Source organism: Sceloporus occidentalis, unplaced genomic scaffold, assembly GCF_023333645.1.
Source record: "Sceloporus occidentalis isolate IW3139 unplaced genomic scaffold, rSceOcc1.0.p SCAF_4, whole genome shotgun sequence".
Lineage (NCBI taxonomy): Eukaryota > Metazoa > Chordata > Lepidosauria > Squamata > Phrynosomatidae > Sceloporus > Sceloporus occidentalis.
Genome location: NW_028316984.1, coordinates 84,262,280 through 84,289,492, shown reverse-complemented (window position 1 = coordinate 84,289,492; position 27,213 = coordinate 84,262,280). Strand labels below are relative to the sequence as shown.

Here is a 27,213-nt window from a genome sequence, read left to right as displayed (position 1 = left end):
ATCACTGCCCCCCCCCGGCTCCCCGCCCCCCCAATCTCCACCATCACTTTGTGGAAAACTTTATATGCAACAAGGCTTTTAAGCAATCAAAGACTTGTCAGCTAAACCATCCTTTCACTTAACACTAAAAAATAGGGGTGTGCCACAATGCAACACAGCTCTGTTGCCACCCAGTGGCTACTTCTTCAGGTAGTTCTGCTAAGTATTGCAAATCCTGCCCCCTCTCTGGTAGGATTCACAATGCTAGTGCAGTTTTCCCCCAGCTCTCCACTCTCGCCCTGGAAAACTTCTCCACGGAGTTACAGTTCAACCTCTCCTCTCCCTGCCCCTGCCAAGGCTTCAGCATTGTGCCATTGTTCAGAAACTATTTGAAGTAGACAGAACATTTCTCACACACTAAGCAGACTCCTTGAAAAACTCCTGAGCTTCCTCTCATCTGTCCTATTCTATTAATGTTCAGAGAAAATTCTGAAAAAAGAATCTGTATTCATCTGACCAGGAAAGAAGTTTGTGTCAGCTTTTGAAAGAAAGAGCGAAGGGATTCAAATCATCCCGTAGATTATCAGGAAGAGGTTCCAAAACATATAGAGCCAGTGAGTTTAAAATAGGACCAGATTATAGAATACATCTGGAGTGGGCCCATATCAGATTAATTACTGTAAACTATCCCATATTACAGTGGGAAGGATAATCTATAGCTTCAAGCTCCCAGCACCATGCTTCCTTCCCATGGGAAAAAAATCTTCCTATTAAAAATATAGTTTATTGCAGCTACTACAATAACTGATTGAAGCAAAACTGCATGCGTGTGGTGGGAGAGACATTAAAGGGAAGCAGCAAGAATAATTTTATGTCAAGACCAAGGGTTTCAGTTCAGTAATCTAAAACCAGAAATTATTCAACCAAGAGTGCAAGGGCTGACCCAGTTAAACACAAAACAATGTTACTTGAAACAAAACTGCAGACAGACATACCCCAGTGGGGAGTGAAAAAAACAGACCAACAGAGCTGTCCAAGAAAGGCAGACAAGAGGCTGACAGTAATTCAAGCTAGAAAAGGACTTCAAGTACACTGACAGCTACAGCCTTTTCCCTAAAAGATTAAAAGTCCCTAGAGAGGTAAAACAGAAAGTCTATTATCATCTGTTCTTAGAAGTGAAATGTAGCATAGTTGAGATAGTATACTCACTTCAGTAGCACACAAAACAAGCTTGAACTGTAAGTACTTTTCAGGTGTCAACCTTAATCAGAGGACCTGAAGCACAAATGGCCCTTGAGATGCAGATGACACACCAGTTACATACTGCAGCCTGGCTGGTTGCTGACAAACCTCCAACTAGGTTGCAGAAATAGAAGGTGTGGTGTGAATTAAAATCTCTAGTGGCCTCCAGAGACTGTGCCCTATTACACCCTGTTGATCGTTACCCTCCAGCTAAGTAAAGGAAGTGCTTTTGGACTAATTTTCAGACAACTGAAACTGTAAAGGATGGAAAATGCAAAATTAATGCTAGCTTATAATACATTGCAGGGTTCAGAGGTATATGAGGTAGAGCTCTAAACTAAAACACACTTGTCTTTAAGTATAAGCGATGCTTATAGGGTGCTCATAGGGTGGCCAAAAAAAAAAAAACCCCAACCAGAAACAAAACTGATTATGTTTAGACCCAAGAGAAGTCCCTATGAGAAAAGACTATCATAACTGGGATATTGTGACACCAGAAGCTATTACGACACAGCCAAATGCTCAAACAAATTGTGACTTAAGTAAATCTTTGAAAAGTCACACTGCTTTATTATGTTCTACCTCAAGTGCTAGGCATCTTTCACTTTCTGGAGACATTCAAGCCATCAAATTTCACAGAAACAAGATTGTATGTGCCTACATCAGATGCATGACTGAGGAGATCTGGAGTTGCTGCTACCTGATGCCAGTTTTGCTTCTAAATGTGTTTTCAAGGGCAGAACCAAAGAGTTTAAAAGGCAGAAAATATTAAGAGTATCAGCTATCATGCTGTTTAGAGTTAATATAACTTCCTCAAGGCAAAATTTGCTGCTTATTCATCAAAGTTAGAGAGAAACACAAAGCTAAAAAAAATATACACAAGGAAAACATTAGGGAAGTTGGGGATGAATGACTAAAGGTCAAATCTTTAAAGCAGTTCTCACACCTCCACAAAGAAAGTCTTTTCCAGCAAACACAACAAATACTAAAGCAAGCAGGAGCCTCTGTAAGATCTATACTGCTCTATGAGCATTTCCTTCACTTTGGGCGAGGGGCAGTTCCTAGTGTAGTTTGCTAAAGAGATTCAGACGTGGAATAAAATCCTTCCTGGACAGCAACTAAAACAGACTTTTAAAAAAATCAAATAAATAAAAATATTTGTTACCACAACTCAAAAACAAGACATGTTCAAAGTGCAAGTTTTCTTTTACAAGCTTAGCACCCATTCTCTCTGCCTCTCCCACACAGAACCTTTGAAGCCAGAGCAACTGTACAAAAGAATGGCACTCCTCTTTGAAAAAGTGAGCACCAGAGTGCCAGTATTCCCTCCCTTTCCTTATGGAAGCAGAGGGAAGGATGCAAGGGGAAAGGGAGGGAGGGAGAATATATGCTGTTTTACAGCTCATCCTGCTGAGGGGTTCTAAAGTGCCAAGCTATATTCCCAAGCCCTAGAGGGAAACAAAAGAGCCTGCAAGGGTCAGAATTCTGTAATGCATAGAACAGGATGATGCAACTGGGGGAGCAAAGAAAGGTGCTGAGAAAGATACTGGTCCAGAGTACAAACACCTTTAATCTTGCAGCATGGTCAAGAAGCAAAAAGTCTGCTTACTTTGGGAGAGCAGGGAGAGGGAGAGGCTCTGGCTGCTTCCCTCCACTGCATTGCAAGAATTCTTTTGCTTTGTCAGTCTGCGTAAAGGCAACATTCCTCTTCAAGAAGGGAACTGTGAAAGAATGTGTAGTGATCCATGGGAGGGGGGAGAGGGGTAGCAGGCCCTTTAGTTATTTGACTAGTAGTTTAGTTTTCATCTATGTTGAGTAAGTTTTCCCCAATTTATTTTTTTTAAATACAAGTTCATGTTGTCCTAAAAGGCATGTGCTCCTTTCCCACTAAGGTCCTGCAGAATCCGAATCTTCAATTAGAACTTCAGTGGTAGCCCCAAGGATTTCTGTGTTCATGACGAGCCCTTCTGCATTCTCCCCACTAGCACTGTCAACAAAAATCTTGCCATCAGCCATTAGATTGACCCGGTCACTCCCACTACAATATGCCTTAGGCATCCCATCAGGGTCCAGCAGTAGACACTCTCCAGGAGTGCTATTTCCAAGGGGATCTGGAAGAAGAGAAAGGCCCTGGTTATCAGTGGGCTGGACAATAGATTCTGGACTGGTACCCAAGATATCAGTGCTGGTGATGAGGGCACCTGCATTGGCTGCCAGTGCTTCAGCAATAAGCACTTCTGGATGACTCTTGGCCTTATGTGCTACTACACTGTCCTTTTTCTCGAACTTCTTTCCACAGATATTGCAAGAAAACTGGTAAAAGGTATCTGCATCATGCTTTTTCATGTGCCAATTCAATGAGGCTTTCTGCCGGCATGTGAATCCACAGATCTCACATCTAAAGAACAGTGGGGTGGGTGAAAGAGAGAAAGATAGTATACATATTATAATAAATAATATTTAATTTTTTATATCACATCTTATATTGCAAAATCTCAACGCAGTGTACAAATAATGTAAATTTAGAACAATTTAAAACAATTCAAAGTAAGAATAAAGTCTGAAAACACATCAGACAGTTTGGAACAAACTAGAAACCAGGCACCTGTACAACATCTATCAAAAATATTTAGACCCCATAAGCTTTGATAAAAAGCCATTTTAAAATTGGTGCTGGAATAAAGCTAGTGTTGAAATCAATCAGACCTCCAAGGGGAGGCATGCCACAGTTTGGGTACCACAGCAGGAAATTAACTCTCTCATTTCCTCACATAGTTTATGTGGCATATAAATAAATCCTATTATTATTATTATTATTATTATTATTATTATTATTATTATCCCAACCTGTAACACACAGAGGAGAATCCATGCATGAACTGCTATGTCCAGCTGGCTTCCAATGGCAGAGATGGATCCAAAAGTACACCCAAACTACACATTTAGTTGTTTGGGGGAAATGCAAATACATTCAGGGCAAGCTGCCTACCCAGTTCCCAGACCAAGGAATCACCAATCACAAAGCCTTACACTCACTCGGATTAACTTTCAATTTACTGGCCTCACCCATTAAAGGTCCAAATTTATGCCCCTCCCCCGATTACAGCCTCAACAGACTGTAATAACAAAGGGAAATACAGTACTGTAAGTGATAAATGCCGTTAACATACTGATGGCACCCCACTCACCAGCTCTGTATACAGCATGTGGGATAGTATGGAACCCTGCGGCACCCTAGCTACATAGCCATGGAACTGAACAAAAATCTCCCCTTGTTACTTTCTAGAGCCAGCACTACAAATAGGAGTTGAGCTATTGTAACACAGTGCCTCCTACAACTAGCCCATAGAGCTTGTCCAGAAAGATATCGTGCTCAATTGTAGCAAAAGCCGATACTTCACACTGGTCAAAAAACAGACCAAATTAAGTCCAGCACATTTGCTTATTCCAAAGTATATACCATATACAATCAACTATAAGTCGACCCCATGTATAAGTCGAGGACAGGTTTTGGGGCCAAAATTATGGATTTTGATATGACTCATGGATAAGTCGAGAGTAAAACTTAGGGGCATGGAACAAACAATGCAAAGGAAAACAGTGCCAGAAAACTTTTCAAAATTCCAGCAGGAATAACTGTTTGTGCTCATATTAAAGGCTTTATGGATGAGAGAATATAAATTATTATTATTAGTAACCTTTATTTATAAAGCGCTGTAAATTTACACAGCGCTGTACATACATATATAAAGAGAGTACGAGTGTTTCCAGAACAGATGACACTTGTCTTTCACCAGGAGACCGTTCCTTTTTTAAAAAGAATTAATGTACAGTACAGTATTTACAATGACCCATGGATAAGTCAACTCAGGTTTTTGGAATAAATTTTTTTGACTAAAATTTCTAGACTTATACATGAATATATACAATACAAACATACACTTATCAAATAGAGGCAGTTTAAGAAGAAGCTAAAGATACATTGTTTTTGTGGGTTTTTCAGGCTATGTGGCCATGTTCTAGAAGAGTTTATTCCTGATGTTTCACCAGCATCTGTGGCTGGCGTGTGTGTGTGTGCGCGCACACACATACACATATACACGCACATACATATATACATACTGTGTGACCCTGGGTAGGGAGGATTGATTTCCATGTTAATCTGTGTATTGTTAATCTGTGTATTGTTCTGTTGTTGATGGCATGGCCTCAAGGTGGGATGATATGTAAAGAGAATTAGCATTTGCTTAATTAGTGGTCATTATCTACTGGGGAAACCCCTGACCCTGGATGGTTTCTCATGTGCATTTGCTGATTCCTGATTTTGCAAGCCTTGTCATAAAGATACATTGTCGGACTTCGTGAGGAAAAATAGCAGAAAAACAACAAAACACTACTCACTGTAATGGCTTCTCGCCTGTGTGGATCATTCGATGAACTGCTAGATTGTGGGAACTCTTGAAAGCACGGGCACAATATTCACAGATGTAATCTCTTTGATCTGTAAAGCACCACAAAGTAATTTACACTCAAGATTTTGCTCCTAAGTCAAATCCACAAGCACACAATTCAAAATGGCCATGCTACCATTCACAACACTAATAAGCAAATGTTTTAAAGGAATGAGGTAGGCACAGGTAACTATTTCTCAGTTTTAAATATTAAAGCATGTAGAAGCTTGTCAAGTACCAACACTCCTATCCTTACTCTCAAACCATTCACTTAACACATTCTAACTTTCCTTCTGCAATACCCCACTAAAGAGAAATGATTATGCAAAACTCACTAAAAACGTTCCATCGTAAATAAATTGTGTTAAATCATAAGCGTTAAGAGTGCTACACATTGTCCATTTGAAATTGTTAGGAGGGCCATTACATACATTATTCATTTACAAGATGTGTACTACATATATTCAAGACAGAAATATGTGCACACTTGCACATGTTCCTACAGAAGCTTTGTTGTTGTTGTGTGTCTTATGGTGACCCTATCACAGGGTTTTCTTAGCAAGATTTATTCAGAAGGGATTTGCCAATATCTTCCTCTGATGTTGAGCATGATTTGCTCAAGGTTATCAAGTGGGTTTCCATAACTGAGCAAGGATTTTAATCATGGTTCCCTAGAGTCCTAGTCCAACAATCAAAACACTACGCACATGCTGGCTCTCAGAAACTTCACCACTTGCCAATTCTAGGGGGTTCAGGTTACACCAAAATCAAGATATGTACAACCAATATGCACCATGAAGAAATGGTCAGAAAAGACAGAGGTAGAAGAGAGCAAGTATTTCTGGCAGAACAGAAGATGGTAAATCCTTGGCACATCAGAGATATGCAAAGGGATCTTGTAGCGCCTTTGAGACGAGCTGAAAAAAGGAAGCTGGTAACATTAGCTTCCACAGACTTTTACTTTCACAGCTCTGAACTAGTCTGGGGTAACATCTGGAGAGCTGTATTATTCCATTGTAATGGTCCCCTACAGTGTAAGGCTTATAATATGACGATAATAAATCACACAGATTAAGAAGGCCAAAAGAAGAAATCCCATAATAATAAGACATTGTTTTTTCACCTTCAGTGTTGGGTTATCTTGTGTACATCAAGTGGCATCAATGCCAATTAAATCCATTTTAATTCAAGGTTGCACTCAGTGTAGCAGAAAGACAAATTTTAGATCCTTTATTATGTGTACATCCATTTTATTTCTTTCTATATGGAAGGATGCCAACATCTACTAGATCTGAAATGTTCAACTGAATGTATGGAAGTACATGAAAAACAAGCCACCATGGGAAAAGATATTTCAGTTCATTAAATGTGGAGAGATGTTGTAGTACCTTTGAGACTAACTGAAAGAAAGAAATTGGCAGCATGAGTTTTTGTAGACTTCAGTCTATTTCCTCAGATGCATTAAAATTTGTATATTTAAGCAGTGTGGATGTTCACTTGTACTAAAAAATTTGTGGGATGATACATTGTGCAAGTATTTACACAGCTAGTTCAGACTGTGATCCCAACCCTCTAACTGCACTGGAGCCTTGAAGAAACAAAATGCAAAGTAAGTCTGGAAAGCAGTATTACTACAGTATTACTAAAGCATTACTGAAGTGTTACTAAATTGATTAAATATGTCAGTTTGCCTCTCTACTCTGCAGAGAAAACAAATAAACAAAGAGTGCAGAGTTGTAGAGCTTTCAAGTAGTTTTCCTTGCCTCATCTCGGCAAAATTAAATTCTAAAGTTACAGTTGCCCCTCTGTTTATGCAGACTTCAGATCCGCGACCCTCGCTTATTCGCGAGGAGCAAATGGAGGGGGTTAAAATGAGGCGCACACTTGCACCCATTCAAGCCTATGGGGCTTGAATATCTGCGAGTTTCTGTTTCCAAAGAGTGTGTGTATGTCCACAATGGATCCCCCACGAAAATGGAGAGCTGACTGTATATTGCTTTTTAAGCCCCGAAAACTGTTTTTGTTTGTTGTTAGCTGCCATCAAGTCAAATAATGAGAGACGTCCAAGCTACCCGATCATCACCTGTCCTGCTCAGGTCTTGCACACTCATGACTGTTGCTTCATTGATTCAGTCTATTCATCTGAAATGTGGTCCTCCTCTTTTCCTATTGCCTCCTACTACACTAAGCATTATTTTTGTCTTCTCTAGTAAGAATCATGTCTTCACACAACAACAATAATAATCTATTTCTATTTCCCGCCTCTCCCTACGGATTGAGGCGGGATCAAAACAAATACAGAGCATACAAATGTTTACAACACTAAAATTCCAATAAAATTAATATCATAACACAATAATGCAATATAATATGATATAGCATAAAATACAATAGCCAAACCAGAGTTGGAATTCACATCTTATATAGCCGAAAATAGCGAGAAAGATGGATATGTTGCTCATGTTGGCTCTGGTGGAAAGGCCAGCAGGAAGAGATCCATCTTAATGGCCAAAGTACAACAGCCTCATTTTAATCATCTTGGCTTCTAGGCAGAATTCAGGTTGGATTTGCTCTAACACCCATTTATTTTTCTTTTTAGCTGTCCATGGTATCCACATAACTCTTCTCCAGCATTTCATCTCAGATTAGATAATTTTCTTCCTATCAGCTCTCTTCACTGTTCAGCTTTCATAACCATACATAGAAATGAGAAATCCAATGGCATGGACAATTCTAACAGCAGCCCTTCAAAGTCCTAGTCTTTTTCTCATTTCTTGACTACAATCTCCATTCTGATTAATGACTGAGCCAAGGTACGGAAAATCTTGAAATATTTCAGTGTCTTCACTGTCTACTTTAAAGTTATGTAGATTGTCTATGGCTGCTATTTTTGTTTTTTTAATGTTCAACTGTAAACCTGCCTCTGCACTTTTGTCCCTGACTTTCTTCAGTGATTGCTTTTAAGTCTTTGTTATCTTCTGGTAGTAGTATTGTGTCATCTTCATATCTTAAGTTGTTGAAGTTCTTTCTCGAATTTTTAAGCATTCTTCCTCCAAGTTTAGGTCTGCTTGGAATATGATATTTTTGGCATACAAATTAAACAGACAGGATGATAAAATGCAGCCTTGCCTGACCCCCTTGCCATTGGAAATCATTCAATGTTTCTGTATTCTGTCCTAACAGTACAGACTACGACATTTCCTTCAGAGTGATCCATAATTTTTCATGATTTACACCATCAAAGGCTTTGCTATAATATATAAAACACAGACTTATTTTCTTATGAATTTCTTTAGTGCACTCCATTATTTAACGTATATTTGCAATATGATGCTTAGTACCTTTTTCTCTGCTGGACTCAGCTTAAACATCTGACATTTCTCACTCCATACACTTACACAGAGTAAGTATCTTTGTTGTGGAATTTTGATCATCCCTTTGCTTACATAGGTCCTGTTGTTAATGCAATCCCAGTGCTGCCTTTCTTGGGGATTGGAAATGTATATTGGGAGACTGTGGGCTAGAAATGTATATTGGGAGACCGTGGGCTATTTTTTGTTTTCATATTTGTTGACACATTTTGGTTAGAACTAGAGTAAATTCTGTCTATGTGGATTGAAGCAGCTCTAATGGTAGGCCATCTGTTCCTCGTTACTTGTGTCTTTCAAGTACAACTTCCACTTCACTTTTTAAAATTAGAGGTTTGCGTTCATATGGTTTTCTCTCAACTTAATCTGTCATATTTTCATTTCTTCTATATAATTATTCTGTGTATTGTTCCCATCTTCCTTTTATTACTTCTTGGTCATGCAACGTGTTTCTCCTTCCTGGTAAAAGAGCAACCCCACTCTTGGTTTAAATTTCCCTTTGAAAGAGGTCTCTTGTTCTTCCCTTTTTGCTGTTGCTTTCTATTTATCAATATTTATTTATTATAGTAGTTTTTCTTGTCCCTGTACACAAATCGTTGAACAGTTGTATTCAGGGTTCTGACTATTTCTGTCACCTTTTACTTGCTTCTCTTCTATGCTGAACTGCTCAACGAACTTCATCTGTCATTGTTGAGGTTTTCCATTAATGGATGGTAATTTATAATGAACAATTTATTTGAAATGTAACAATACTGATAAATTGAATATTTTATCAATATAAAATTTTAAAAAGCTATCATTCTATTTTTGTATTTACTTATACCCCATTTCTCCCCCACAATTGGGACACAAAGAGGCTTAAAAGTGGCCTCATTCATTGAGGCTTCTCTTTCTTTCTGATTACCTGTAAATATTTAATGAATTATTTTTGTTCACTTGTGAGTGTACGATGCTTCTGCTTTAAACAGTATCAGACATCACTCTTGAATTCTACATGAAGCCCTATGCTATGGGTGAGCAGATACATAGGGCACATGGGCCAATTATCACCCTTTTAACAGGCATGGGTGATGTGGTATTACATCTGGTTTTGATTTCAATCAGTCTTTAATTTTTTTGGCTGAAGTGGTTTAAGAATGTGCAGGTCTGGGAGTAGATTGCCTGATTTACTTATTTTTTAAATGGGTGGGGCTGGGGGTTTTGCCCTACAACCATATTACCTGTGTGGTGTTTGGCATGACGCAAAAGCTGCTTCTGGAGCCGGAACAGTCGCCCACATGAAGGATGAGGACACACATATTTCTTTTTCAATAAATGCTGATATTTGATGTGATGCTGAAAACAAAAAACAAAATATTAAAGTTGACAGATTATAAATATACTAACAGAAAAAAAAGGCTGTTAACCCTCAGTCTAGTATCCAATCTCAGTGCTCCAGTTTAAACATATTTGCGTCAACAGTGGAATATGTAAAAACCATTATTAGTAACTTCTTATAGTTTAAAATTTAAGAAAAGAAACACTGATTGTACAGTCTGTGGTCTCCTGGATGACTGAAAAGACACAAAGGCAGAGGGATCTTAATGAAGTTTATAAGTATTTATGCTTTCACTCAGAATTGTTTTGGGGGTTTTTTTGTGTTTTTTGCAAAGGCACATAATATTAATTGAAATAAAAATAATTTCAACTAGAGCTCAAACATTGCCACTCTTAAACAACAAAGCTTCTGAAAGCCTGCAAAGAGGTTATAGATATGTAACGGTTCCCAAGAGCCTTTAAAAAAAAAAAAACAACAACTCCAGGAGGAGAGCAACAGTTGGACCAGAAAACCAACTGGGTGGGGCCAATTAATCTATTTTCCTCTCAAAATTACACATCCTCCAAGTGGCCCAAGTGAAAAGCTATTTGGAGATGTACATTTTATAGTGGGGAAGTGGCTGGGTTAAATCACCCAACTTGCTTCTGCAATCTAGCTCCTGTCCCCCCACCCCCCCCCCCCCCCAATACACACAGTAAGCAGATGTGCATGATTATGTTCACTATGTGCAACTGCCTGGGGGTTTACAGGTGTCTTGCAAAATTACACTGTCAAAATGCTACCATTATGCAAAGGGATCTTGTAGCACCTTTAAGACTAACCATGGCAGACTTAACTGTAACATAACACAGAGAAGGGTACCCCAGAAAGCAAGTAGGGGTAAGCTAATAACAGTACAGAAAATCATCCCCCTCAGTACAAAAGCTAACTTAGGAAGAAATAACACTAAGAATAAATAACAATCAGCTTCTCCAGTGAGGCAATCCTTTGAGAAGATATGTGGAGAGAATCTGACCAATCATCATCAGCACAGAAGGAGGCTGCTAATGTTTTTAGCTCTTATCTTCAATATTGGCTGGAGAAAAGAAGCTGTTTAGCCTGGGAAGGCTTTTCACAGAACAGAAACTCTACTTTGCAGCCTGAAAGGCTACTGCTTTTACACTTAATAAGACAGGCAAAAATTGAGCTCTGCTTTATTCCCAAGCAGAGCTATGCTTTCCATGCCTGGTGAGCACAGATAAGAATTACATCTGGTCCTCCATACTTTACTTTTGCTGTGTCCTGTGCCCTCAGCAGCACTCTCTACTCCCAGCATAAATTCATTTAGAAAAAGGCACTGCATCAAAGGAAGAAGAAAAATCAAGAGAACAAAGCCTAAGCAGACCTTTGGATCTGACAATGAGAAGACCATCAGTGTGTTTTGTGCAGGCATTTTCAGTGGAGTACTATGCTAAAGGCCATAATCAGAGGAGGTCAAAAACAGAGTGTGAGGAGAGAACATTGAGACAGCACACAGTCCCAAAGCATAGTCCAGTAGCTTAGCGATAAAGGGAAGGAAAAAACTGGGTGACAGAAGAAAGGGAGGAATGAGTCAAGGGAATGGAAACAGTAGCATGTATGGGTGCTAAACAGAGAGAGAGCGAGCAACACTACAAGCATTGGTCATGTAGGGTAGATGGTGGGTAACGGCAGGAGAAAGAACAACTAGAAAAGACAGGCTCAAGCAGACATGGGGTTAGATGAGGATAATAGGATAGCCAATTCAAATGTGTCAATGCTGAAAGAAGGAGGAGGGTGCTAAAAAGAGAGGTGGAAATGTGGAAAAGAAGAGGAGAAGAAATCAGGGCAGATAAGTGTTAAGTGGGAAAGAGGCACAAAATCTTGAGTATTAGGGAAGGGAAAACAGAAAGTAGGCTTTAGTGAGGTGTAAGAGACAAAGAAGTAGTACTTGGCATTCTTACAGTTAGTGTATGTCACAGAGGTACTGCTTATCTCAGAGGCTAAACAGACTGGCCAAAAGGGCCAGCATCAGGGTGGACTGGGGGAGTGGTGGCTGCACTCCCTGACTCTACCCCCAAGCTACCATCATGCCGTCTGCCTGACCGCATGGCAGGCAGTGTTACGGCGTTCCTTTGATGCCACACACCAAAAGGAGTGCCAAAAAGTGCCACCACAGTGCCTTTTCTGTGCCCAAAAGGAGTGGCATTTTGCCATTCCTTTTGGGGATGGAAAACGCCAGATTGGGGCCACAGTATGCAGTTCTGCAGCCCAATCTGGCGCTCAGAGGGATGACGGCAAGCCACTCCATTGGGGCTGTCCATTTTGCCCCTCAGTTGATTTATAGTGGACAAAGCAGACAACTTATTTAATCTCCTAGAGAAACTATACAAATATACACAAACTGATTACTGCTATTAATCTCACCTGTAGATAGCGAGGGTGTGCAAGAACTGTGCCACATCCTTCCATCTCACAGCGTACATATTGTATTGGGGGCTTCTTCCTAAGAAACAAAGAAACAGGAGAGGGAAGAGGTAGAGTAAAGGGTATGCTAACATGTCAAATGCATTATACTTTTCTAACCGATAGGCTAATGAGGATGTGTTTTGTCTATTACAAGTAGTGTGCTGTATAAGAAGGCATCCTAATTTGTCAATACCCATGTCCAAATACATTTAAATAATGTTTAAGAAGTATGTCAAAGTCCAATTATCAAGAATCAATACATTTTCTAAAATCCACTGCAGTCCAACACAACTCCAGTACTGCTCCTTTGGGGCAGGAGTTTTAAAGAAATAATTTGTCATTCAAACCCAGAAGCAACTTTCTGGAACATCAATTATGTGAAAATCAGCAATGCACAGAAGATGACATTATTGCTTTTAAGACAACACTCAACAGATGATCTAAGTCACTTGGGTTATGTTTCTTTTATTCAACATAACTGATCCTTTGTTTTTAACCATAAAAACTACTAAAAGAGTAGACTCTATTTTGACATTTTGACTCACCTTTACTGAGCACACCACCTCAGTTGGGGAACTCAGATACAAACGAAGTGTAGAAATAGCACATAAAGAACGTAAACTTTATTTTAATCTCTAAAACAGGCTTTATTTAAAAAGGAGCAGCTGAAGATGTGTTAGGTTCCTCAAAGCAAGATTATAACACAGATATACTGTAGTTATTCAGTCTTATCAAACAGCAGCACCATTATTACTCCGTGCAGTCAACAGCAGAGAAACTATGCCTACAACCATGTCATACTATCATCTACTATAAAAAGGCACTTTCTCCCATTTTACAGCTGACAAACTAAAAACAGTGGAGGGATCTTTCTAAACAGTATCTTTAAATAACCACTATTCAGTAGCCACTTTGTATTGTATCATTTAAGCAAGAAAGACAAAAGCAACTCACCTCCTTTTTGGAAGTCGTGGGCTCTTGTCATCTTTTCTTCTCCTTCCTCTCCTAGGATATGAACAGGAGAACAAGATAAAAAGCTGAAGAGCACCAGAGTACATTTGCATGTGTTAAAGCAAACAAATATATGCAAGGTGGCATGATGATTAAGAGGAAAAAAAACCTAGACTAAATAGTCTCAGACTAGGAGCAAGTGGTTTCTACACAATTCTATCTAACTCAATAAATGTACTTCTGTGCAGATCTGTAAAAATTCTGACCCATACATAATTTACTTCAACACAACCAACTTCCAAGCAAAGGTGGAGAGAGCTCTGCGATAAATTCTGGAAGTACAGGATCCTACCCAGGAAGATTAATGAATAATACCTTCCATGTTTACAGAATCTGGCTTGATTTACCTGAGGACAAGTTCTCACTTCTTTTGAAAAGGAGAGAAAATTATTAATCAATATTGCAAAAACCTAAAGAAGATGAATGTCTTTCTTCTTCTTCTCCAAATTCTCCATGGAGGGATGCAGTGGAATCTTTTAAGGACATTTTGCAAATGATGAAGGCAATGCCTTGCCATGGCTGACATACCATACTGTAGCCCTCTGGGAAAGGAAACACACATCTATTCTTCAGAGAAATTCCAGGAAGAAGGGCAGTGGTGGTTCTTCTTTACTCCCTACAAAAACTTAGCATGCAGAGGAACCACTGCCTCCTTTGTTCTGCTAGATTCTCTGAAAAGGGGTGACTTCATCACTGATAAAGAAGAGGCAAGTGAGTGCATGTAACCTGGATGTATCTATGTAAGGGCCATGGAAACTGAAGTTCAAGATGTGGTTGGGGTGCCACATGCACAGTTTCCACAGGCCAGATTTTCACCCCTGTAGCAGACTAGATCATGCCATTTTCAGTTGTAAATCATAACCAAAAGTCATATATCTAAATGTATAATCTGCCACTTGATAAGGTCTCAAGGTTAAGTAACTGACTCGGAAGCAAAAAAGACTAAAAATATTATGGGGCCAGATGGGGCACATTAATTCCCATCCCTAATGTATCTGGTGCTAAGTACACAGGTACAGTGGAACCTTATTATACGCGAGGGATCTGTTCTGGATCCCTCCGCGTATAAAAAATCCGCCTATGCTCGAGCCCCATTGTTTCCAATGGGGCTTGTGCGCGGCGGCGCGTGAGGCGCAACAGGTGCGCACGCCCATTCAATTGAATGTGACGCGCCGCCCCTTCCGCCCCGGCGGCTTTGAGCGCCTATGCTCAAAGCCGCCTATAAAAAGGCAGCGTATGCGGAGGCTCCACTGTATTAGGAATTTTTTGTATAAAGTGGTTATGACCAATAATGAAATGTGTCCGGCAATGTAAATTAATTATGACTGAGAAAAGCTACTGGCAATGAGAAGGATAATCTGTCTTCATCCCGACATGCTCAAATGTGACTACTACTGTCAAAGGTGACAAGACTGACATATTTTTACGTCAAACGTGTGATTCTACTGGAGCAATTTACTCATCATCATCATTCCACCTTTCTCCCAAAATGGGGCTCAAGGCGGTGTGAAATTAAAAAGGAACATGACTAAAAACTTACAATAAGTTAACATTAAAATAGAATTAAATTAATTGTAGGATCAAAACAGTTCAGAACTATACTCAATAAACAAAATACAAAAAGATTTTTGAAAAACAATTGGGTTAAAACAATCCAGCATCCTTTAGCCTGTTCTTTTAAAAAGACTGTCAAAATAAAAAAAGAGCTTTGCCTGCCAACAAAAAGACAACAAGGAGGAGGTAATTCTGGCCATCCTCAGAAGGGAATTCCAGACTCTAGGGGCAGCCACCCAAAGGGCACTATCTCATGTCCCTACCAACCATGTGACAATGGTGCGACTGAGAGAAGGGCCTCTCCTGATGATCTTAGGGTCTGGGCAGGCTGATACGGGGAGATATTTCCCTGTTCAGGCTCGCACACACATTCCCAAGTACTACATGTGCGATTCAGTCCCAATAACTGTACACAGAACAACTTTATTGTCACGGCAATTCATAATAAACCAGAACACAGAACTTGCTTCTGCACTTGTTCTTCCTTGAAAGGATTATAACAATTTACAAAGTATAAATGAGATGTGCAGCAAGATGTTCTAGAACAATCTCATATATTTATCATTCAGTCACTATTTTTAATCAAATTTTCCAGTGATTAAATTCATTAGCAACAATAAATGGATGCCAATAAAATATCAAGTATTTCTACAGCAGCACAGGTGAGTTCACAGGCATTCACAGTGAAACTGGAAATAGTCCAATGCCCTCAAGGCGAAGCAGATGAGTTGAAAAGCAGTACATCAGAAACAATTCTTTGGTCGTGGTAAAATGAGTGTATCAGTTTTCCTTTCCCCATTAAAATTAACCAGAAAATATAAAGCCATCACACACTGTTGTAAAAATGTACAGCATTCCACTAACATAATTTCTATTTAAAGTTTTTATGTTATTTTTAAATCTCTTTAAGTGTATGTTACTTTTTCCTAATCAAACATTTCTGTTCAATACCTGTGAGCTGTTAGAACATTTTAAAAGTTATGTTTAGCAACTGTAAGTCAAAGATTATTTTTCTGGAATATGTCAGTTTTACATTTTCTGGAAACCCCATATCACTTTTCTTTCTTACAGACCTTTCCAGAAATATAAATCCATGTCCCCTCACTTGAGAGTAAACAAATCCATTTTGGCTACACAATGATCTATACTTGGAAAATTAAGCTCTTCATTAGAAGATGATAGAAAGAACTCTTTGAACAAGTTATGGAAAGAGAAATGCGCACAGTATGACATTCAACATCTAATTCAGCTGTGCTTGATTCTACAGAAATACATTCCACTGAAATGACTGGCTGTGATATATTTATACTTCACCTGCTTTATTACTCTACTTACTGTGCAATTCTCATGTAAATGAAGTTTCTAAATACTGCTCTTAAAAACTCAAAAGCAGTCAAACTATATTCTCATTTCTACCTAAAAATGTACTTCTGAGACAGCTATGTTTATTGTTCTCCTGCTATCCTGGCAAACAGTATCTGTTGCAGGGATAGGTTGGGATTGAAGAATAAGTACTCCTCCAAAACCTAAAAAAATTGTTAAGCATATCTGTGTACACTTCACTTAGCTACAGGATCTAATGTCCAAATATGAAAGGATCTTCAGAGGTTTCTAGGACTCCTCTGTGAAAACCAACATGTTAAAACATACCTGTGGCTAATTTCCTATAAATGTTTTGAAGCCAAATGATCTTCAAAATCAGAAAAAAAAGTGGAATTCAAAACTCAAAATATTTATAATCAAAATTGATCCTTACTACTGGCAAGCAATAATTTGTGTAACCAAAAAATAGCATTGTTGTTGTTCTAACACATCTTTCTCAACACTTATCGAAGTGCAGCCAAGCTGCATCAACTGAATTTCACCTGGAAATAACAACTGCTTGAGCAAAGTTAAGTGTTACACAAATTAGTTTATCCTGCTCAGTAATGTGTTTATGTTGCAGTTCAAGGTCAGAGACTGTCAGAACTAAAAATGGAGGGACCAACCTAACAGAAGGTGATGTAGATGTAGGAATAAGAATTCCTTTGACTTCAGATTCGGTATAAATCACTTGCATGGACTTCAGTTTCATCTGAAGCCTTGGCTGCACTGAGTATAACGTGAATTTTCAGAAAGCTACAGAACCGTACTCACTTCCTAGGTGGCTCCTCATCTTCCCGAAATTCACTTTCTTCTTTGACCTCTACTTCCACTTTAATTTCTTTCTGTTTTTCCTTTTCTTCTTTTCCCTTCCCAGTTTTTTTCCTTTGCTTTGGAGCTTCCCTATAAATAAAGACATCATATGTTTAAATTTTTAGCAAAATCTTTCCTCTCTAGATGCATCCTGTGGTTTAATTTTATCCTCATGCTTTTAGAGAATTCTTCATCATGGATTCTGAGATATTCAACCTTCTGACATTTCCCACTCCTATAATTAAAAAATACACACTTGCTTGGATTTCGTTTTTTAAAATCAGTCCAGTTGATAGAGAAAATTTAGCAGCAATAGCAGCTTCATTTATATACCACTTCATACTGCACCAAGCAGTTTCTAAGCAGTTTACAACTGTAAGCTAATTGCCCCCAACAAGCTGGGTATTCATTTTAGCGACCTCGGAAGGATGCAAGGCTGAGTCGAACCTGAGCCCCTGGCTAGGAGTGAAGTCACAACCTTGTGGTTTTGTGAGTGAGTGGCTGCAGTATCAGCATTTAACCACTGTGTCACCAGGGTTGATTGATATAAAATTTAATATAGGGAGTACAGTTGGCCCTTCATATTTGCGGTTTTGACTTTTGCGGATTTGATTATTTGTGGTTTTGATTAATATGTTCTCTCTAGGAATCTCTAAATCCTCTAGCGCAGCTCTGCTAGAAGTTGACCATAGAGTTGTGCTGGAGAACCTAGATGTTCCTAGAGATAACACCTGTCTAGGCATTTGTAGGTCCTCCAGTATGATTCTGTGATCAACATATGGCAGATGTTGATCATGGAGTTGCATTGGAGGACATGGAGATGCCTAGAAAAGTGTTCTCTCAGGTAAAAAGAATAGTTTTTTTTTTTAATTTGTGGTTTTTCCATATTCACGGGGGTCCTTCACCCCTAACCTCAGCAAATGTGGGGGGTACCACTATATTTATTTTGAATTACAACAATGTGACATTCTACTAGCCTTTAAAAGATCAAAATGACATCATATAATCTCTCTGAGCCTGGAAAATAAAAGTGAGAGCACCTGTCTAAATGAGGTTTATAGGTTTCATCTCTGGGATCATCTCTGAAGGGAACCTCTTCTTCACTAATTAGCATTTCTTCTTCATCACTGGAGGAGCAGGGAGAGGAAGAGAAATTATTCATACATCAGTGGATTCCCGGACAAAGAAACGCACAGTATAGAAATTGGACTCTTCTTCTGTTGCTTACACAGATTATTACACAACCTAAACAAAAGGCACTATTATGGGAAGATGCAGTCTCACCACAGAACAACCTCTTCAGAATATGTAACAGAGAGGACATACTATTTGTTCAATTACTAAGGATCTGTGTATCAGAAAGAATTCAAAATATCATTATTTAAGACATAAATACCATCCAAACCAAAATACAGCCTGTAGGTGACACACATCACCCACTGTTGTTTTTGTGACAATTTACCCCTCTCTTAAACTACATCACCAAAATTCAGCAACAATCAGAAAATGCCCTTTAAATAAAACAGGAAGTGTTTGTTTTAAAGTGATTTCCAAATTTTAAAAAGAATCACTGACAAACAGTAACATCCCTTTAAAATGATGGTCTCCTATCTGATTTAAAGAACATTTCTTTAAAAAGGAGTGGTTTCTGGAAGAGAGAAACCACTCCCCAGATGTTGCCCACCCCTGATTTCAAACCCTTTTCTTTGTTGTCTTAACCACCATTAACCTAATGTCTTTTTTTCTACTTTCATTTTCTAAATTCAAAGGACATCAAGCCAGAAGATAATTAAATACATTGGAAGCTTCAGAGTGGGGGGGGGGGGGGGGGGAGAGAGAGTCAATTATATCAGAGGAATGGCAGCAACAGCAATGAATGAAGACCCCATGACTGAAACTACTACAGGCTGTTACCACCACTAATGCAATCAAATCACTCCTAAATCTCCCCCTTTGAGAAAGATTTTTATCATAAGCAAAATAAACAGAATTTGGCTTAGGGCATAAAACTGGCCAGATGAACCAAATAATTCATTTTATATGTATTATCCTATTATTTCTTAGATTGTACGCCATAGGCAGGTTTACTCTTATATATTTATTGTTTTTATGTACAGCGCGCAAATCTACAGCGCTATACAAATAAATAATAATAATAATAATAAATCAAATAGCAACTTTTGACATTAAAGAGGACTAATCACCAAACTCTATATAAAATCACATTATATCACACTGTCGGTAAATTTCTGAAGTAACATACAACTCATGGAAAGTATGGAGTAAGTATGAATGATTATCTTTGGTGGTGGCAAATGATCGGGGGGCCACCTCGATCATTGTCCTGTGCACTGAAAAAATCTAACCTTTGATTCATTCCATACAATGTATCAACTAAATACTCTAGCATAGGGGTTCCCAACCTTTTTGACTCACAGAGCCCTTATTTCTACGGCAGAGCCCATAAGAGGGCTACCCTATATCTTACAAGGTAATAGTGTTTAGGAGTTTATATAAAAATACAGCAGGCCCTTTCCTTACGTGGGGATCTGTAGGGGGAAATCCACGTATGCTCGTACCCCATTGTAAACAATGGGGTGTGCGCTTGCGGCAGCACAAGCGCCATTTCTTTAATTGTTGCACAGCTTCTGCATAAGTTGAAAGCCACATATAGTGTGCCACTGGATGGCGTGAGCACACTGTATATCCTTTAATTTCATTCCTTTCATTTTCCTGGAGCAGCCACAGAGCACCTGGGAAGTGTATGCCGAGCCCTAAGGGCTGCTCAGAGCACAGGGAACCCTGATCTAGCAGATATTTGTTACACAGTTATTTTGGAGCAATATTTCAGATTGAAAGTTATTTTGTTAAAATAAGGGCTTCTTTAAGTACCATATCGGTAGGGAAGAATATTACAATCAGATCCATTTACCTTATTCCAGCTGGAGAAGAATGCTCTTCTGTGATTTCTAAAAAAGAAAATAATCTTTAGTAACAGATTAGCTTGATTTTTAGAGCTTACAATGTACTAGTACAATGAAATATAAAAACAATATAACATGCTAATCTTAAACAGTCTGCTTACATAGTTAAAAGCTATTCCCAGTTTCACATGATGTAAACTAACATGGAAATTACTTAAACAGCATCTATAACAATAAAGCAAGATGTGTGCTGCCCCAATGAACAGTTTGCATTTTAACTATTGGAACTATATAGCACTGTAGCTGATGTACATATGTAATGACAGACAAGAGCATAAGCGTGATTGGCGTTAAGTGCTCTCTCTTAGAAATTATAAGCTTTACATCTCCTACTCCTATCAACATTTTTATTTTTCAGTGACTGAAAGCAGCCATACCAAATTCTAGCTGGTCTGTGTTTGGTTCCGACTTGCAGATAAGCTGTAGTGACCCAGTCTTGGATCTAGAGCTCCGTGAATTTTCTGCATCACATTGACGAATAGCAGCAGTTGCCCTGTTGCTACGCCAGCCCCGACTGGGCCTGGCTGAACTAACTGGGGTTCCAGTAGTAACAATACTGGAGATGTCTTCCTCTTCTGTCTCTTCTTTGGGATCTGTAATATAAATATATACAATGAAACACCTGGATCAAGGAGGGAATTCTCTCTGTGCTTCCAAAATAATTCAACTGGAATGGCCCAAGGAGCACGTTATTCTTCTCCCAGAAGACAGATCTATCCATTGTGTCCACAAATCAGCCCAGATTATGTAAGCCACAAAGAGCAACAAGTTGGGAGTTGCTCCTCCATTAAAATATAATCAGGGAACCCAAAGTCCTGATAAATCTCACAACTCTGCTAAATGGCCAAAGTTGTTTTAATTAAATTATTACAGACTGCTTAACACTATTAACAGCCATAATATATATGTATGTTTTAAGTTTTAAAATTGTGTGTTTTTTTAAAAAAATAAGCTACATAACATCTCCTTATAAATAACATTTAGTTCTCACCCACTTTTCCCTATGGATCAAGGTGGGGAACACAATATAAATCATCAATTAAACCAGGATATAAAACAAATACATATTAAAATCCATCAATTAATACTTTAAAAACACTACTTTAAAAATAAACTGGATAGGCCTGTTGAAAGTGATGGAAACTCAAACCTTTTCTATTCCAATGATCATTTCTTTACACCATCTGAACATTCACTCATTACTCTTAAATAAGAGTACTAAAATCAAATACTCTTCCAAAATACCTTCAACAGATTTCCATATTCTCTCTAGAAATGCTTAATAACTCAACTGAATAGCCAGTCCCTTCCCATCTTACCAAACTAAATCATGACCCTGCATACAGTGTTTGAGGAAAAAGGAATGAACAAATGTTGATTTGGATAGCCAACCTGCAATATGTTTTAACTAATACACAACAGTTTTTGTTTCACTTTATTTCAACTCTAGCAGTTCCAGAATAGAAAAAGAAGGCTTAAACAAACCTTCATGTTTCTATTTATATTACAGTGGGCCCTTGATATCTGCCGTGTTTGGTTCTGACTTCCAAGACCCTCCGTGGCTACCAAAATCCATGGATGCTCAAGTCCCATTAAGTACAATGTGACAGTAAAATGAAATGATAGGATCACCTTAGGCTCACCATGAATTGAAGTCTTGCAACAGCAGCATAAAATGGCAAAATTAAGGTTTGCTTTTTGGAATTTATATACTTTTAAAATATTTTCAAGCTGTGGATGATTGAATCTGTTGATAAGGAATCCACAGATATGGAGGGTCGACGGTATCTCTTTATCTGTATCTCTTAATACATTCTTATTTTTCCCCTATAATTTTGTCCTAAATACTGGGTACTCCAGAACAACCTGAAATGGATTTGTGAATAGCACTAAGATCAAATTTTGACGAAAATGAATCCAGTGGTTTACATGCTTTATTGATATAAGAAGCATGTGTATTTATACACAATTGAAATTTTATGAAAGAATAATATCAGAGATTGTCTGATGTTAACTCTCTACAAACTGGAAAAAAATGAGAGGTTTCAAGTGCAACCAAGGTCTAAATCCAATTTCTAGTCCCAATTAAAGTAGAACAATTGACTCAATTATCCAATGGTAAATCATTGGTATCCACTGGGGTTTGGTTGCAGGACCCCCACTCCCATGGATAGGGAGGGCAAACTGTAAATAGTCCCTCTGTTTTTGCAGGGGATCCATTCTGGACACACACATACCCAGTGAAAATGGAAAATCACCGGTATTCAAGCCCCACTGGTTTCAATGGCAGCGCGTGCCACAAGTGCACACCCAATTTTGTCTCGCTCCCTTTGCCACCCATGAATGGGCAAGGGACACAGATTCGAAGTTTGCAAAAAAGGAGGGGCAACTGTACTTACATAAATTCCACTGATTCAGTGGATCTATTCTAGTTTAGACTAAGAATTAGACTTAAGCCAATGTTGTTTTTAAGTAAAGCCAGGTAGTTGAAGGTAGAAGGAAAGCTAGTGGTAAGAGCCATGTTTGTGGTGTAGCGGTTTGAGAATTGAACTTTGACTCTGAAGACCAGGATTCAAATCCTATCCGGGCCATGTAAACCACTGAGTTAGCTTGTGCAAGCCACACACTCTCAGCCTCAGAGGGTGGCAATGGCAAACACCCTCTAAAGAAGCTTGCCAAGAAAACCCTATGATAGGTTAATCTTAGGGTCACCATAAGTCATCAATGATTTGAAGGAACACAACAACAACAACGCCTACATTAAAACAGAACAGCAAAATTATTAAACTTTGCTTTAAACACTCCAGTTCGAAATGATCCACTTGATTATTCTTAAAGTAGTTCTTCACAGTTTTACCAATGCAAGAACAAACAGATATTTTTAAAGGAGCTCATCTTTAAATACATCCACGCAGAACTGCTGAATAAAACAAATTCTGGGGAACTATTTAAAAGATTAAAACTGTAATACAGACAACTGCGGTATTTACCACCAATTTTAACTGAAGGTGCTAGAGATTATATCTGAACTACGCACTGTTTTTTTAAAAAAGGTAAAATAAAGGTGGCAACTAAGTTAAATTTTAAAATGTAATTTACAAATAAGATAACAGAATACATCTGGAATCCCATGAAGCTGACAGTCATTTCAGGATTGCAAGGAGGAAGTACTTCACACAAATACATGGAATCCACTGCCATGAACTGCTTTGATAGCCACAAGCATTTATTCAACTTTTCAAAGGACAAAACAAATTCATATCACAGTTATTACACATGATAACTAACACTGACATCACTGTTCCCTAAACAATACTTTTCTGTTACTAAATACTGGGAACAAGCAACACTCATCATTATCTAGGGGGCTCAATAGATGGGCAGGAAGGGGTGGCGAAACGCTACTCCTTTCTGCGCCGGATCGTTGCCGTGGCAACCGAACATAGTGGCAACCACACGTCACAGCAACAATCCACGCTATATGCCTGCGCACCATGATGACGTCCCTTCCGGCCAGCGCCATTTGCATCATCATGGTGCGCCCCATGTAAACAGGTGTGCGCTATCATGACGCCTGGGCAGTGGACTAGGGTTCTCGGCCGTGCGGACACCGAACCCTAGTCTGCTGCACACAGACTAGGGTTCAGCATCCACACGTCTGAGAACCCTCGTCCGCTGCCTGGGTGCCGCAAACTGCCGGTTTGTACGGGGCCAAAGTTTTGTTGAGGCACATGGGGTTGGTCCCTAATTGGTTAGACTTCTGGGCTAAGCAGGCATTTATTTTAGTCTACCAATACTTGCCAATATTTTTTATGAACAGCATTCAGATCTTACCTTTGACTGCAGCTTTATCCAGATATCTGAAATAAAAGTTGAAGAAAAACGTGATTGTCCGTGCAACCTTAAGAATAAAGATAAGGATCATTCTAAGCACTATAACAGCTTTGTCAACTACAGGAAAAGAGATTCCACCTAAACATTAGGAGGAACCGCCTCACAGTGAGAGCTTTTTGACAGTGGAACACACTCCCTTGAAAGCGGTGGAGTCTCCTTCCTTGGAGGTCTTTAAACAGAGGCTGGATTGCCATCTGTTGGGGGTGCTTTGATTGAGATTTCCTGCATGGCAGAATAGGGTTGGACTGGGTGGCCTGTGAGGTCTCTTCCAACTTTATGATTCTATGGTGCTGATTTCTCTTTCACAAGTTTAGTCACAAGAACAGTAAAGCATTATGTAGTGATTAAAATGCTAGATCAGGGCTAGAAAGAGCCACATACCCACTCAGCCATAACGCTCTACTTGGTCCAGCTACTATTGCAGAAGCTATCTTGCAGAATTGTTTGGCTACAAGTGTTGGTACTACAGGTTTAGGACAAATCAAGTGCTTCCAAGAGAGAAATATTAGTAGTTACTTCCCTTTTGAAGTACATGGTGACTGTGTCTCACAAACACTAATTTAAATTGTTTCAATGTAACTACTAGGCTTGGAGTATCGAATTCTGACTGTGCTCCATACATACTTCCTGGAGAAGCATCACTCCGAAATTTGAAATATTTAAAAGGATGCCTGATTGTACAAGAAAACAGAGTGGTGTATGTTTTGAGCACTGAACTATGGCTCTGGAGGCCAGGGTTCAAATCCCTGCTCAGCCATGGAAGCCCCCTGGGTGGCCCTGGGCTCCTCACACTCCCTGGCCTTCAGGAGGAGGCAAAGACAAACCCCCTGCGAACAAGTCTTGCCAAGGACAAGAGCTGGCCCCTCTTCCACCAGCCTCAAGACTGAGTTAAAGACAATGCTGCTCAGGGAAGCCTTCCCTGGCCTTGCATGACTGTTACCTGGGGTCATTTTTAATTTGCTGTCTGAATGCTGATATGTATTGTATTTGATTACGTTCATAGAACGTGTGCCACAGGCAGGTTTGTTTTATCTATTCTGAACTGTATGTGTAGAGCGCTATACAAGTAAAGCTTAATAGTCATGGTAATAATAATGCCATAGGGCTGGGCCATGGCAGTTAAGGCCCTGTCAACCTGCAGGGCGGAGGCAGCCCAGGTGAAGTCGAATGAGTCTCCGTTTCCTCCAGCAGGGCAGCAGCAGAGGCTTCATGTGGAGGGAGGGGGCTTGTTTCCTGCTGCTCCAGAGACTGGGACCCAATGGAGCAATGGATGCAAGCTGCAGGAGGAGAGAGTCCTCCTCAACCTTCGGAGGGGCTTCCTGAGAATCAGGGCTGTCCAAGAGTGGAAGACACTCCTTCCTCGGAGGCCTTTGAGCAGAGGCTGGAGGGCCACCTGTCACTGGGGATGCTTTGAAGGAGGGTTCCTGCATGGCAGAAGGGCCAAGGGCTACTCACGCGCCACGCGGGGTCCCCTTCTTGGCGGCTGGCGGCGGCGGAGGGGGTTCCGCTTCGGGGCCGGTCGGGGTCTCCTCGGGCTCCTGGCTCTGTCTGCGGCGGCAACAACGTCGCCGGGGATACTCGGCCTTCCTTCGGCGGGAGGCGGCGGCGGCGGCGGCAGCGGCGGCGGCGGCGGCAGCAGCAGCAGCTCTTCCGCGCTCGCGTCCGCCTCGGAGGACCCTGCTGCTGCTGCTGCCGGAGTCCTCCTGGGGCTGGGCCTTGGGCGGGGGCCGGCGTCGGCCGGGGAGAGGCAGAGCCCGCTCCTTGTCGTCTCCCTTCTCTTCCGACGGCGAAGGAGGGGGCTGCTGGAGTGGCTCCTGATGCTGCTGCGGCGGCGGCGGCTCTTCCTCGTGGCTCTGCGCCTTCTCCGAGGCCCCCGGCATCAGAGCAGCTGGCGAAGCGGCGTCTGCGTCTCCTGTCAGCGGCGCTCTGCCCGCGCGAAAAGGGCAGCGGCAGCACAGCCTCCCCGCGCGCGTGGCTCCAGAGCCAATCAAAACCCGGTGCAGAGTTCGGGCAGCTCTCAAGATCCCGCCCACCCAGCTCCCGGAGGCCAATCAGGGGAGGAGATGGAACACACACACACCTCTTAACCCGCTTCGATGCCCAAGCCGACCAATCAGAGTCGCAAACGGCGCGGGCCAATCAGCGGCGCGGAGTGTCCCTTCGTGCGCGAGGATGCGCGCGCGCACGCGCGGTAAGGCAATCCTGGCAGTTCCAAAGCGCGCTCACGCAGCCGTTTAACAGCCCTTTCCCCGCGAGAGCGCGCGCCCGCCCGCCCGCGTCAAAACCCTCAGTAGTTCGAAGGCGCACCGCTGTGGGAGCCCTTGCTGCAGGGGCACCTTCGCCTAGCAAAGCTAAAACTAAAAAAGTCCCCCCTCGGCTACCGTCGCCGCCCACCCTCCAGCATGGACCGGGCTATAGATCCCGCTCAGTTTGCAAGAGCGAAAGAAGAACAAAAAATAAAGCAGAGCCGATACCTTCCCAAGTTCCTCTCTCCTTTTTCGCACCGGAGTTTGAAGCCCGAGGGAGACTTAGTTTAGGTTAAAAAAAACATTGCCGCTTCTCCTTTAAGAAAAAAAGGCCCGGCCGAGCGGCGGGGGAAAGTCGGAGACAAAATGGCGTCCCGAGGGGGAGGGGGAGGTTTGTGGGAGACGCACGCATTTCCGTCCCTGTTTCGGAGTGCGCATGCGCTATTCCTGACGGGCATGATGGGAGTTGGAGTGCTTTCACCTACTCGCCGTAGAGCGCAAAGGGCGTCAGTCTCCCCCGCTCTT

General features: G+C 40.6%; 2 protein-coding genes across 2 annotated transcripts in view; one reads left to right on the top strand and one right to left on the bottom strand.

The window, feature by feature from the left end:
* Positions 1 to 26,908, bottom strand: ZFP91 (ZFP91 zinc finger protein, atypical E3 ubiquitin ligase). Its single transcript, XM_089520641.1, has 11 exons — positions 25,898 to 26,908; positions 24,383 to 24,408; positions 20,926 to 21,141; positions 20,497 to 20,533; positions 18,605 to 18,691; positions 17,526 to 17,654; positions 13,779 to 13,829; positions 12,783 to 12,861; positions 10,261 to 10,375; positions 5,623 to 5,722; positions 1 to 3,619 (listed from the first exon to the last, which is right to left on the bottom strand). The coding sequence occupies exons 1-11, from the start codon at positions 26,320 to 26,322 to the stop codon at positions 3,109 to 3,111; spliced, it is 1,776 nt and encodes a 591-aa protein (XP_089376767.1). The 5' UTR covers positions 26,323 to 26,908; the 3' UTR covers positions 1 to 3,108.
* The window catches only part of LPXN (leupaxin), a 45,151-nt gene continuing 44,463 nt past the window's right edge, over positions 26,526 to 27,213 (top strand). Inside the window, exon 1 of the mRNA XM_089520642.1 lies at positions 26,526 to 26,633. Within this exon, the coding sequence (XP_089376768.1) occupies positions 26,615 to 26,633 (19 nt within the window). The 5' untranslated portion in view covers positions 26,526 to 26,614. The remainder of the gene's footprint in view (positions 26,634 to 27,213) is intronic.

Coding starts and splice junctions, on each gene's coding strand:
- ZFP91 (XM_089520641.1), bottom strand. CDS start 26,322: ATGCCGGGGGCCTCGGAGAAGGCGCAGAGCCACGAGGAAGAGCCGCCG. Junction 21,142..24,382: donor GGATAAAGCTGCAGTCAAAG/GTAAGATCTGAA, acceptor TTTATATTACAG/ATCCCAAAGAAGAGACAGAA. Junction 13,830..17,525: donor GATGAGGAGCCACCTAGGAA/GTGAGTACGGTT, acceptor TTCATATCCTAG/GAGAGGAAGGAGAAGAAAAG.